General features: G+C 45.2%; 1 protein-coding gene across 2 annotated transcripts in view; it reads left to right on the forward strand.

Moving 5' to 3' along the window:
- LOC121545742 (membrane-associated guanylate kinase, WW and PDZ domain-containing protein 3) overlaps positions 1 to 14,134 on the forward strand; it is a 192,591-nt gene that overhangs the window by 170,498 nt on the left and 7,959 nt on the right. For both annotated transcript variants that reach the window (XM_041856534.1, XM_041856535.1), the window contains exons 9-18: positions 3,513 to 3,710; positions 5,057 to 5,331; positions 5,535 to 5,693; positions 5,962 to 6,127; positions 10,108 to 10,139; positions 11,068 to 11,272; positions 11,412 to 11,506; positions 11,768 to 11,960; positions 12,631 to 12,837; positions 13,914 to 14,099. In XM_041856534.1, coding sequence (XP_041712468.1) covers positions 3,513 to 3,710; positions 5,057 to 5,331; positions 5,535 to 5,693; positions 5,962 to 6,127; positions 10,108 to 10,139; positions 11,068 to 11,272; positions 11,412 to 11,506; positions 11,768 to 11,960; positions 12,631 to 12,837; positions 13,914 to 14,099 — 1,716 coding nt within the window. The remainder of the gene's footprint in view (positions 1 to 3,512; positions 3,711 to 5,056; positions 5,332 to 5,534; positions 5,694 to 5,961; positions 6,128 to 10,107; positions 10,140 to 11,067; positions 11,273 to 11,411; positions 11,507 to 11,767; positions 11,961 to 12,630; positions 12,838 to 13,913; positions 14,100 to 14,134) is intronic.

Below are 14,134 nucleotides of genomic sequence, written 5' to 3' on the forward strand. Positions count from 1 at the left end.
CATATATTCTCACACACAAACAGCTCAGTGACACTGCTGGTATGCGAGAATGTCATGTTAATCACACTCAGCATAATCTGTTTTCTCTGAGCGCTGAAAATCCAATTATGCAAATCAAAATCCCATGACACATTGACGGGTAGAGGACATGGCGGGTAGTGGAGGAGGAGGGGGGTGTATATCTTTACCCCTCCTAATGAGATTGATACCCCCACCTCTCCTCTATCCATCCATCCGTCAGTGGGTGAAGCAACACTAGAGGGGAACACAGCCCATAACTCACCCAATGGAAACCAAGGTCAAGGGCTATAAATGACTGAGGCCATGGCTGATTATCCTCGGTCTCTCTATCTATCCACTGTATCTCTATCTATTTCTCTCCCTCGCTCTCTCTTTCTCTCCCTTTCTCTCTCTCCCTCCTATTTCTCTCCATCCCCCTGTCGCCCTGTCTCAGTCACATGGTGAGAGCCTCCAGCTGCAGGTTGTCGTGACTGAGGTCAGCTCTCTTTCTGTTTGCCTCCATCCCTGTGTTATGGTGGTTAGTGTACACACACACACAGTTTGTCTCCTGGACATGTTTTCCCATGCACCATCCTGCAGGCATAACATAGGAAATTCAAGCTGAAAGTTTATCACATCTCTGAAAGCTTTGAAATGTCAAGATCTTATCCAAACGGATGCATCACTGCTTTGTGCGTCATGCGTGTGTGTTTGTCTTTTTCACTGACAGGCTTAGGTATAAGGGTAGTAGGCTATCTCTGTTCAGTTGTACACTCTTAGAAAAAAAAAAAAGTGCTATTTAGAAACGAAAAGGGTTCTTCGGCTGTCCCCATAGGAGAACCCTTTGAAGAACCGTTTTTGGTTCCAGGTAGAACCCTTTTGGGTTCCATGTAAAAACCCAACGGGTCCTACATGGAACCCAAAAGAGATCTAGCTGGAAGCGAAAAGTGTTCTCCTATGGGAACATCTCATTACAAACTCATGGGCTTTAATATGGAGTTACTCCCCCCTTTGCTGCTATAACAGGCTCCACTCTTCTGGGAAGGCTTTCCACTAGATGTTGGAACATTGCTGCGGGGACTTGCTTCCATTCAGCCACACAAGCATTAGTGAGGTCGGGCACTGATGTTGGGCGATTAGGCCTGGCTCACAGTCGGTGTTCCAATTCATCCCGATGAGGTTGAGGTCAGGGCTCTGTGCAGACCAGTCAAGTTTTTCCACACCGATCCCGGGGCATTGTCATGCTGAAACAGGAAAGGTACATTATTCCTCCTCCCCCAAACTTTACAGTTGGCACTATACATTGGGGCAGGTAGCATTCTCCTGGCATCCGCCAAACCCAGATTAGTCCGTCAGACTGCCAGATGGTGAAGTGTGATTCATCACTCCAGAGAACGCGTTTCCACTGCTCCAGAGTCCAATGGAGGCGAGCTTTACAACACTCCAGCCAACACTTGGCATTGTGCATGGTGATCTTAGGCTTGTGTGCGGCTGCTCGGCCATGGGAACCCATTTCATGACGCTCCAGACGAACAGTTATTGTGCTGACGTTGCTTCCAGAGGCAGTTTGGAACTCGGTAGTGAGTGTTGCAACCGAGGACAGACGATTTTTATGCGCTTCAGCACTCAGCGTTCCCGTTCTGTGTGCTTGTGTGGCCTACCACTTCATGGCTGAGACGTTGTTGCTCCTAGACGTTTCCACTTCACAATAACAGCACTTACAGTTGACCGAGGCAGCTCTAGCAGGGCAGACATTTTGCTAACTTTTGTCTGAAAGGTGGCATCCTATGACGGTGCCACGTTGAAAGTCAATGAGCTCTTCAGTAAGGTCATTCTACTGCCAATGTTTGTCTATGGCGATTGCATGGCGGTGTGCTCGATTTTATACACCTGTCAGCAACGTGTGTGGTGAAATAGCCGAATCCACTAATTTGAAGCGGTGTCCCCATACTTTTGTATATATAGTGTAGATTGTATGTTCTATCCATTTAATTGTTTGCACCATTTGTAATCTCCCTTATTTTATTTTATTTTATGTTTTTCTCTATTCTTTTCTTCCCCCTACCCTACCATCCCTACCCTGATCGGAGTAAACTAACGGACAACAATAATTCTACTTTTACTTACAGCTATTTACTTGTAGTTAAATAATTAGACATATATTCCTAATTTCTTCTTTCTTCAAGTGCTGGATTTTCACCCACAGCAGCCAATCACCATTCATTCGGATTTTAACTCCAACCCGCCGATATCCACAGATTAACCCATCTTTCTCAGTATAATGCCATTTTGCTATTTCCTTTTACAAAACATCCCTCCATTTTACTATAATGTCTTACGAGGGTCCTGAACCTTCCTATTTGTGAAATTTTTGTCGATATTGCCCTAAAGTAAATACTTTACCCAAGAGTATAATGATATTTCCCATTGACTGATCTTGGTTTACTCAGATCCCATAACAATACAGTTTGCAGGTCCATCTGAAACCTGATATTATTACATAACAACCATTCCTGGACCTGACTCCAAAAGCGAGCCACCGATTGACAGTACCAGAACATTTTTTATATTGATTCTGTTTCCTTGTCACAGAGTCTGCACAAGGTTGACTGTTCAATGCCCCATATACTAAGCATTCTTTTTGTAGCAAGTATTTTATATAATAGCTTAAATTGAAATGAATGAATTTATGTGTCAATTGTTGTTTTATATGTCCGTTCATAGACCCGATGCTAAGGTAGTGGGACATCAAAAACCTGTTCCCAACTGACTTGAATTTTATACGGTATTGCTGTCAAACCTTTTTCGATTTATACTAATAATTTTAAGCCATTTATGATTTTTAAGTGGTGGCTGACAAACTAATTATTAAAAAAATGACTAAGTAATTGTCTCTTCCAATTGTGTGGCAGAGCCGTGATGAGTTAGTTATAATTTTGTATTGAGCATACACCTCCATACACTGTTGATATGTGATTTGAGTGTTGGTCGAATTAGTGACAATCAGAGTGACGTGCAGCTGTCAGATGTCTTGTCACCGTGGCTATAGCCTACACTGTGACGATACAGGGGACAGATGGCTAACAGCCTGTGAGCATGCATCTGTGTCTGTCTGCCACACACACACACACACACACACACACACACACACACACACACACACACACACACACACAGTTGTCCCATGTGGATATATTAGACTAAAATAAGCATAGCGGCATAGATGTGTCACTGTCGTCTGTCATCGTGGATTAGCGCTAGCAGCTAGCCTAGCGTGGTTTCTCTGTCAGATCAATGCAGCTGAACAACACTGACAGGCCTTGTGATGATAATGCCACAAACAAACAGGGAATTAATAGTCACTCATTTGTCAAGTAAAATACTTCAATCGGTCAATAAGATTTGAGAGCAATTAGCTGAATTACAGTCATAATAATTATCATAAAATTGCTGATAGTACTTCCTCCTACAATTTGCATCTCTCATTCTCTCTCTCTCCCTCTCTCCATCAGATGAGCCTGTTGTGGGTGTGAGGGGTTTTGTGCGGGACCCAGCCCATCTCCAGGGCTCCATTCTGAGGACAGCTCTAAGGAAGAGCCCCCAGGGGTTTGGCTTCACCATCATCGGGGGCGACCGCCATGATGAGTTCCTCCAGGTGAAGAACGTGCTCCGAGACGGCCCTGCCGCGTACGACAACAAGATGGCCTCTGGTGAGTGTGGTACGCGCACGCGCACGTAAACACAAACACACTCTTACACACACACACACCAGCAAGGTTAATCTTCATGGTACACACCCTGCCTCTTGACAGTAAAACTCCACATCAATTACATTTTACATTTTAGTCATTTAGCAGGCGCTCTTATCCAGAGCGACTTACAGTTAGTGAGTGCATACTACATTTTTTCATACTGGCCCCCCGTGGGAATCGAACCCACAACCCTGGTGTTGCAAACGCCATGCTCTACCAACTGAGCTACACACAACTCAATAACAGTACATGTTATGGTGAACGCCCTGATTTGAAGTGGAGTCATATATTTCAGATTTCATAGGTCCCTTGGCTGTGCTTCTTTGCATACCTATGGTTATTACGAGCATGCTTATCTATAAGTGTGATCATATATCTTGGATCAGGTTGTGACATACAGTATATAGTCCATGCTGTCTTCACTAAACAACCATTACTACCACTGATATACACCTGCCAGTGGCTCATTGAATGCTTTAGGAGAATATTAATTCTATAGACCGTGAGATCAGATGTATGGTAGTTATAATGAGTTGTTTATTGTCTAATATAAATCCCGTCAGAATATGCATCATGGGATAACGCATTAGAGCACGGTAGTACCATGCATACTAAGTGTACTGCTAGCAGCAGTCATTTATGCCAGAGTGGTGTCATTTTAATGAGCATGCAGAGTAATTTGATCTGGACATTGGGTCTCTGAAGCAATCCCATCTCATATCTGAGTTAATAGTTAACTCAGGGCCCTTAACTCTGTCTTTCAGAGTGTGTGCATGTGTGTACGTGAAGTATGGGCTTAATTACCAGTGTTTGCCCTGACAGTGATTGGCTGTTGTTCCATCTCAGTCTCCTCTCATTTGGTTTGTTCAGCGAATGTATATAACACAGTGAAATGTTAGATGTGTTTGTTAGTAACAGCTATTGATTGTGTTGGGTGGATCCTTCAGGGGAGTCCCAGCTAGCCAGCAGTGAAGGGAGTTTCCTGCTTTTGTTTTGGTTGATTGGAGATAAGAATATTCCCCTACTCTTCATTGATCTGTCTGGGAGCAGCTGAGCTAATAAACCCAGGCTAGAATGATGTCTGATGAGGGGAATATAATAGAGTTATGCTGTACCTTACTTCTTTGTTCATTCATCAACCCCAGAGCAGCTGTTTATGATCCAAACTGAATTGGGTTTTAATTGACTCTATGCTCTGAACCTGGTTACTATGTCATGACTAAACCATAGCACACTCCCATTCTAGGAATGTACCAATCAGTACCCAATGCTGATATGTCTTCCCTCTCCCTCCGCTCCACCAGGTGATGTGATCGTGGACATCAACGGGCTGTGTGTCCTGGGGAAGACCCATGCTGAAGTGGTTCAGCTGTTTCAGTCTATCCCAGTCAACCAGTACGTGGACATGGTGTTGTGTCGTGGCTACCCCCTGCCTGAGGACACCAGCGGAAGTGATGATGCCTCAGGGGATGTAGCCACCACCCTGCCCCTGGCCCCAGAAGCCACCCCGTCACCTTCCACCTCCAACCCCCAGGACATACACTACATCACAAGCCCAGACGGCACCCTTCCTAGACAGGTACAGTCAGAAGAGAATTCGGCCACCCCGCTGATCCCGGTTCCTCTCTAGGATTCTTCCTTCTTGGGGATTTTTCCTGGCTACTGTGCTTCCTTTTTTGCTTGCTGTTAGGGGTCTAGGCTGGGTTTCTCTAAAAGCACTTTGTGACAAATGCTGATTTAAAAAGGGCCTTTATAAATAGATTTTGGTTGATTGATTGACAGACCACCGCAACTGCAGTCCCAACCATGACCAACGGGGGGCGCCACTACCCTGAGGGTCCAGACCCCACGCTGCTGCAGCCGGAGCTGGTGGGCGTGCCCCTAGTGAAGGGGCCGGGAGGGTTTGGCTTTGCCATCGCAGACTGCCCCCTGGGCCAGAAGGTAACATATATGGGTGATGAGTTGTTGGTTTTGTTTTATGTCTGGAAAAATGATTTCCGGCAACACTTTACTATAGCTCCCCTTATGTATGACGAATGTTATATTAATGCCTTATGTAGCAGTAGCTGTTGCAAAGACTTTATATATGTATACATAATGAATGTGTCCGTTAAGAGTTACCGAATTTACTTTTCGGAGGATAAGAAATTTAATCTAATGTAATATAGCCTAACTGAATCTAATCTAACCTAATCGAATGTAATTTCAGGTGAAGATGATCCTGGATGCCCAGTGGTGCCGTGGTCTGCTGAAGGGTGATGTTATCAAGGAGATCAACCGTCAGAACGTCCAGACACTGAGTCACTCCCAGGTGGTGGACATCCTCAAAGACCTGCCGGTGGGCAGCGAGGTCAACGTCCTTGTACTCAGAGGAGGTGAGAGAGAGGGGATGGTAGGAGGAGATGGGAGGAGGTGATAGGAGGTGATAGATAGGAGGAGATAGAAAGGAGGGGATAGGAAGCGCTACATAGGAGGTGGTAGGATGAGGTGATAGGAGGACATAGGAGGTGTTGCATGCCTTCATCACAGTCAACATACTGGGGTTCAGAGGAGCTGCGAGACTAAACTGTACACTGCCACCTTTAGTGATGCCATGACTTTAGTGTGACAGGGTCATGCGGCTGTGAAGACGTAGTAATAGTAGTTCCTAGAGGAAGTCCATTAGATGGCCGTTCAGCTCCTCAGCAGCCAGCCCTCCCAAAGGCCAGCCCCAGAGCCAGCCACCGTTTAATAAAGCAATTTCATGCTCGTCTATCCCACTATCCATCCACTATCCATTTCCCATTTGCACCTCTGCATACAAGCAGGCAGGCTCAGAGAGCCGTAATAGTGGGGCTGTGAATATGATACCTTGACCAGAAAGGTGAGGAGGAGGGGATGCCAGTGGGAGTTAGATTCAAACAACTCTAGTATTTGGCTAGGTACATTTGGAAGTCGGATGTTTACATACACCTTAGACAAATACATATAAACTCAGTTTTTCACAATTCCTGACATTTAATCCTAGTAAAAATTCCCTGTCTTAGGTCAGTTAGCATCACCACTTTATTTTAAGAATGTGAAATGTCAGAATAATAGTAGAGAGAATGATTTATTTCAGCTTTTATTTCTTTCATCACATTCCCAGTGGGTCAGAAGTTTACATACACTCAATTAGTATTGGATAGCATTGCCTTTAAATTGTTTAACTTGGGTCAAACGTTTCGGGTAGACTTCCACAAGCTTCCCACAATAAGTTGGGTGAATTTTGGCCCATTCCTCCTGACAGAGCTGGTGTAACTGAGTCAGGTTTGTAGGCCTCCTTGCTCGCACACGCTTTTTCAGTTCTGCCTACAAATTGTCTATAGGATTGAGGTCAGGGCTTTGTGATGGCCAATCCAATACCTTGACATTGTTGTCCTTAAGCCATTTTGCCACAACTTTGGAAGTATGCTTGGGGTCATTGTCCATTTGGAAGACCCATTTGCGACCAAGCTTTAACTTCCTGACTGATGTCTTGAGATGTTGCTTCAATATATCCACATAATTTTCCTTCCTCATGATGCCATCTATTTTGTGAAGTGCACAAGTCCCTCCTGTAGCAAAGCACCCCCACAGCATGATGCTACCACCTCCGTGTTCCACGGTTGTGATGGTGTTCTTCGGCTTGCAAGCAACCCCCTTTTTCCTCCAAACATAACGATGGTCATTATGGCCAAACAGTTCTATTTTTGTTTCATCAGACCAGAGGAAATTTCTCCAAAACGTACGATCTTTGTCCCCATGTGCAGTTGCAAACCATAGTCTGGATTTTTTATGGTGGTTTTGGAGCAGTGGCTTCTTCCTTGCTGAGCGGCCTTTCAGGTTATGTCGATATAAGACTTGTTTTACTGTGGATATAGATACTTTTGTACCTGTTTCCTCCAGCATCTTCACAAGGTCCTTTGCTGTTGTTCTGGGATTTATTTGCACTTTTCGCACCAAAGTATGTTAATCTCTAGGAGACAGAACGCGTCTCCTTCCTGAGCGGTATGACGGCTGCGTGGTCCCATGGTGTTTATACTTGCATACTATTGTTTGTACAGATGAACGTGGTACCTTCAGGTGTTTGGAAATTGCTCCCAAGGATGAACCAGACTTGTGGAGGTCTACAATTTTTTGGCTGAGGTCTTGGCTGATTTCTTTTGATTTTCCCATGATGTCAAGCAAAGAGGCACTGAGTTTGAAGGTAGGCCTTGAAATACATCCACAGGTACACCTTCAATTGACTCAAATGATGTAAATTAGCCTATCAGAAGCTTCTAAAGCCATGACATCATTTTCTGGAATTTTCCAAGCTGTTTAAAGGGACAGTCAACTTAGTGTATGTAAACTTCTGACCCACTGGAATTGTGATACAGTAAATTATAAGTGAAATAATCTGTCTGTAAACAATTGTTGGAAAAATTACTTGTGTCATGCACAAAGTAGATGTCCTAACCGACTTGCCAAAACTATAGTTTGTTAACAAGAAATTTGTGGAGTGGTTGAAAAACGAGTTTTAATGACTCCAACCTAAGTGTATGTAAACTTCCGACTTCAACTGTAGTTAGATAAGCAATCAGTGGCAGACAGCCCAACAGAGGCAGTCTGACATTTTGTGCGAAGGACAGTAATAGTGGCCCTGCTCACCACTTCAAAGGGGATGCTGTCACTGAATAAACTGAAGAGCTCTTTCCATTTGCCTGCACCGCAATAGCCAAGATGCTGTACGTTGTGTTAACGTATGCTCCAATGCTCTGAAGAATGCTAAGGAGTTAAGATACAGCATGTTCACCTAGTGATGTGTGCTCCAGTGCTCTGAAAGGTCCTAAGGAGTCAAGATGCAGTATTTTCAGCCAGAGATTTTGTTTGTCGTGAGAAGGCCTGGGGGAGGGAGCAGGTTCAGGTTGTGCTGTTGACTCCTCCAGGGAAGGATGAGGGGAGACTGATGGAGGGGCTGGCAGGAGACCACAGCCTGGCCTGGCAGGGTTATCAGGAAGGGAGGGGTGTTTAACTGTAGAGCCACCTGAGGTCACCTAGGGGCTGAGGTGTAGAACCTGGGTCTATGACCAGGGGGTAACATCAGCTCTCCACCACTGACCGGCACAGAGAGGGGGAACAGGAACTTGCCTGCTCGGCTGGCCACACCACGCACTCCACCTACTCCGGGGTGCTTCCGCTGTGCAATAATGGGGCTTGCCCTAGGCGGTACTGGTAATACCAATGTGGATTGTCACCAATCCCACATGGTCAATGAAAGGTGGTGACTAGCTGTGTGTCATACAGATGGATATACACCCCTGGGTCATCCCTTCATGGTCACTGTGCTTCTCTTAATGAGGGCGAACTGCTGAGCCCTTCTCTGAATAGACTGTCTGACTGTGGTAGCAGGTGTGGATAATACAGTACACGGTTATCCCATGGCGAGGCACAATGTCATAGATCTTCTCTCATCCCTCTTCCCTCTGTCTATTTCTCTGTTGAGATCAGAGATCCTTCCCATGCTGATGCTTGAGTATAGTGCCACCAACTGGTCAAGTTGAACCATGATCTTGCTGGCTTTAGTATCAGAGAGGAGAGCAGGGAAAGGAGATGTATGGGGCAATGGGGCTCCGATCATGGTCACTACTCATTCTGTAGGGCAGGGGTTCCCAAACTTCCAGCATTGGGGAACATCTTGCACCCACGTCTATTTCTATGGCCACAAGCACTGTTCATGACACAAACTGTTTACACCCCTCTTGTTGGCGGAGAGAACATTTTGCAGGTTTAAAGCTTATTTTCTGCAATTCTACACATTTTGTCATGGGGTGCAGAGAACATTTAGCAGTTTTAAAGCTAATTTTCTTGCAATTATACATTTTGCCATGTCTGATGTGTATTCATGTGATATTTGAGTGACTCGAACATTACTACAAAATCTATAGACAAAAAAACCTAGCTAAAAAACGTTAGCTGACATGGGCTAGTTGATCTGGACATTTCTGACAAGTTATAAATAGCTCTCTAATGTATACAATGACTGAAAATACCCAATTTAAAAATTGCACCTTGTGCCTTCTACTATTACAACTTTCAAGACTGACCCCCGTGCCCCCCCGTCCCCCGTTGACCCCTCACGCCCCCTTTAGGCGCGAGGGGTGTATGATGAAAGAGAATGTAGAGTCTACAGCAGAGCAAGATCAATAGTGTGAGGAAATAGAGATGTATAATAATCTATCAGACTTCCAGCACAATAACCCCCTAAGGCACTGGAACCTGTCCTCCATAATACATTGTTATTATACTGTATTGAGTCATCTTTCTGTCTAATAACATCGTTTTTCTCTCTCTCCCTCTCTCCATCTCTCCCCAGGTCAGACATCTCCTGTGAAGTCTCTAAAACCTGTAAGTTAATATAAATGCTTTTAATTACCCTTCTCCTTCTCTTCTCTCTCTTCCAGAGACTCTCCCCACGGCCTCTACAGGGGATTCTAATCAGAGACTTGTGTCCCAAATGGTGCCCTATTCCCTATATAGTTTACCACTTTTGACCAGGGCCCATAGGGCTCTGGTCAAAGTAGTGCACTATGTAGGGAATAGTGCCATTTGGGACTCAGATACTCAGAGTGTAGAGTGGGTCTGGGAACATAAATGGAAACACAGGGCTTTTAAACACCAGATAGCAGTTGAATTATTAAAACAAGCCCTGATATAACTTTGTCTTAGTTTCTTTCCCCGCCAGTAGCAGTCTGCTGTAGAGAGCAGTACATTATTCAGGGAGCTGTCACGAGCCACACGGGCGCGCACACACACACACACACACACACACACACACACACACACACACACACACACACACACACTGGTATTATTTTTGGAGGCAGCCGGCTGACCCGGGTGGGTGAATGTGCTCCTGGCAAACAGCTATTTAACATCCTGGCTGCTAGTAGCTGTACTGTATAGCAGGGTTTAAGCTGTAAAGCCATGTTCAACAGTTCTGTTGAGCCTTCTTTACAACAGAGTATATGAGTCTACTGGGTCAGCAACAGAGACTTGTATTGAGATATAATACATCCAAATGGAAGACTCCGGCTCAGTGGAAGTATTTTCCTACAGCTTTATGAGGGACTGTGTTAATAAAGGCCAGCACTGCAGACACTAGGGGAAAACTTCTAAGGGTAGTTTGGGAGTACAGAAGTACATGCACTGTCTTGCTAAATCCACCGCTATTACCCGTAAGTGTCTGAGTTATAGATTATTCTGTACTGTCAAATTTTTTAAATTGATGTAAAATAGATAGTTTAATTTAAGAATCTTGTTTGTTGTGTTGCAGTGCACTGCTCCCATGTCGCAGCAGAGGCAGGAGAGACAGGAGAAGGAGAAGACCACCAGCACGGAGACCCTCAGCCCCCCAGAGCCATCCCTGACCCCGGCCCGCCAGCCCCTTCCCTTCCCCCCCAACACCATGCGCTCAGCCTCCCCCAAACCTGACCCGTCAGAACTCTACCTCAAGTCCAAGGCCCTGCTGGACAGCAAACGTGAGTATACAGTACAAACAGTACAGTCCCTAGCCAGTCTCACACATCACTCTTCTTGACTCATTGTTCTAATAATTACTGAACATAGAATGTGTCGGTCTTGTTCCTCCTTCTCCTTTCCCTCCTCTTCCCCATCCAGCCCCCAACACCAAGGACCTAGATGTGTTCATAAAGAGGAACCAGGAGTCAGGCTTTGGTTTCCGCGTTTTAGGCGGGGAGGGGCCAGATCAGCCCGTAAGTACCCTCCCAGAGAGACTGCTGCTCAATCCTGGTTCAGCCAGCATTAACACTCTGGGAACACTGTGGGCTGCTTACCCGGTCCCAGATGAAGCCTAGTGGTTTAAATGGGTTACCGCCATTGACCGTGATTTTTAGTCCATGTGTATGCTTAATCTGGGTCTGGGAAACTGGCTTGAAATCTGGTTAAAGTTATCCCCCTGTGTTTGAGTGGGTTAGATAAATCTCATCATGCCTTCCTCTGTTCCCTGGCTCCAGGTGTACATTGGTGCTATCGTGCCCCTGGGCGCGGCAGAGAAGGACGGGCGTCTCCGGGCAGGTGATGAGCTCATGTGTATCGACGGGGTACCAGTAAAGGGCAAATCTCACAAGCAGGTGCTGGAGCTGATGACCAACGCTGCCCGCAACGGACAGGTCATGCTGACAGTCCGCAGGAAACTGGCTCACACAGGTATGTGTGAGAGATGGAGAAATTAGAGGCAGACAGAAACAGAGAAATAGTTTTTGAGTGTTTATGCAACTCTTCTAAAAGTGACGATAGTTGTGAGAAGTGCTGTAGACGTCAGATCCAGTCGGGGGAGATGATTTACATAACAAACAGAAAACAAGAAGAGTGCTGTTCTGTTCTGGTCTGTTATGTTTTGACGGACAGACAGACTGAAGCCCCTGCTGTACGCAGCTTTGTTTACACACACAAATAAGCTTCAATGACTAGAGAAGACACTTTTGAAATTGGATTTGATGTATTGTAATGACAGACATGGTTGAACTGGAAAAATTAAGCATCAATCATCAAAGCTTTGTGGTTGAAATCAAGACTTGACAAAGATTTTCACTCCAAATATTGATTTCCTATTCTGTGCTCAGTTCAGATATGCCATACACACATCAGATAGTCTTTCAATACAGTGATTGTGGGGTTCATTTTAAAATGAGCACTGGAATGACATTGGATCAATCTAAAGGAATAATGTGGTGGCATAAACTGAGCATTCCCTTGAGCTTTCATATGAATGGCTGTGAGAGACCATAAACAACGTAAAAATTAGGTGATTCAAATGTAAACGGTAAGCTACCCCAAATGAACCCATATAAAACTATTCCTCCCTGTGTGTGATCAGAGGGGAGTAGAGAGGAGGACGTTGGTGGTGGTCAGAAGAAGGTGTCTCCTGCCCTGGTTAACGGCTCTCCCAAGCTGCCCCGCATCGAGGTCCCTACGGCCAGCTCCCCCCAACACCCAGAGTGCTACAACGTCACCCTGCAACGAAAAGACAACGAAGGCTTCGGCTTCGTGATTCTTACCTCCAAGAACAAGCCTCCTCCCGGAGGTAAGAAAGAGAGAGCATCATATCATAGAACGTTCAGCTCAGCTAGTCTGATAGCTTGTAGACTAGGGCTAGCGGAGGGAATGGTTTGGAACTCTGTATGGGTTGTGTTCTTTGGACGTTGACACAAGCATAAACTGTTTTGGCTATATTTGTTTGTGTCCGAGCTTCTATTCCTCTGTCACAATACCTAGACACTTCTCAATGCCGCCCATTTCAAGTAGTTATTCTTCTCTTGTTCGAAGGAGCAGAAAGTAGCCTTTTTTGCACAATTGGTCTTTCCAAGCATATTACCGATTGTTCAACTCACAGAGAACGGCAATAATAATAATAATATGCCATTTAGCAGACGCTTTTATCCAAAGCGACTTAGTCATGCGTGCATACATTTTTGTGTATGGGTGGTCCCGGGGATCGAACCCACTACCTTGGCGTTACAAGCGCCGTGCTCTACCAGCTGAGCTACAGAGGACCACATGACCCTTGCTCTCTCTCCCGTTCTGTCTCGCTCTCAGCTTCTACCTTTCTTTTCTCTCTCTCTCTCTCTCTCTCTCTCTCTCTCTCTTTCTTTCTTTCTTTCTTTCTTTCTTTCTTTCTTTCTTTCTTTCTTTCTTTCTTTCTTTCTTTCTTTCTTTCTTTCTTTCTTTCTTTCTTTCTTTCTTACTTTCTCTCCTCTCATGGCTCAGTCATGCAGTACTGGAGTTTGTTTGTCTGTCTGGCAGAGTAGTGGTTTCCTAAGCAGTGCAGTCAGTACAATGGTACACTGAAGTACAAACGCAGACCGGAGGCATGGAGGAATGAGGATAAATCACTCAAATATAGAACATAAAATACTTCCTATGAGGGAGATGATAAACGTCAATACAAAGAGTCTCTCAAATTGTGTTTTGTTGATAACGTAAAAAAAAGGAGTATTACAGCTTTATTTAGCTTTATTGAATACTGCTTTGGTACAATAAAGAACCAGGTTGGTAATACAATAAAAAACAATTACTGCCTCACAAGCAACATCTGCACTGTACCTGACAGAGCTGAGCTAAATTGTCCTGTCATCTCTTTCTCTCGCTCTCACGCTTTAGTTATCCCTCACAAGATTGGCCGCATCATCGAGGGCAGCCCCACGGACCGTAACGGTCAGCTGAAGGTAGGCGACCGTATCTCAGCGGTCAACTCCCAGTCCATCATGGAACTGTCCCACAACGACATCGTCCAGCTCATCAAGGAGGCTGGCAACACTGTCACCCTCACTGTGGTGCCGGAGGATGGTATGAACTTCCACAGACACACTGAACTCTGGGAT

Source organism: Coregonus clupeaformis, chromosome 30 (assembly GCF_020615455.1).
Source record: "Coregonus clupeaformis isolate EN_2021a chromosome 30, ASM2061545v1, whole genome shotgun sequence".
Lineage (NCBI taxonomy): Eukaryota > Metazoa > Chordata > Actinopteri > Salmoniformes > Salmonidae > Coregonus > Coregonus clupeaformis.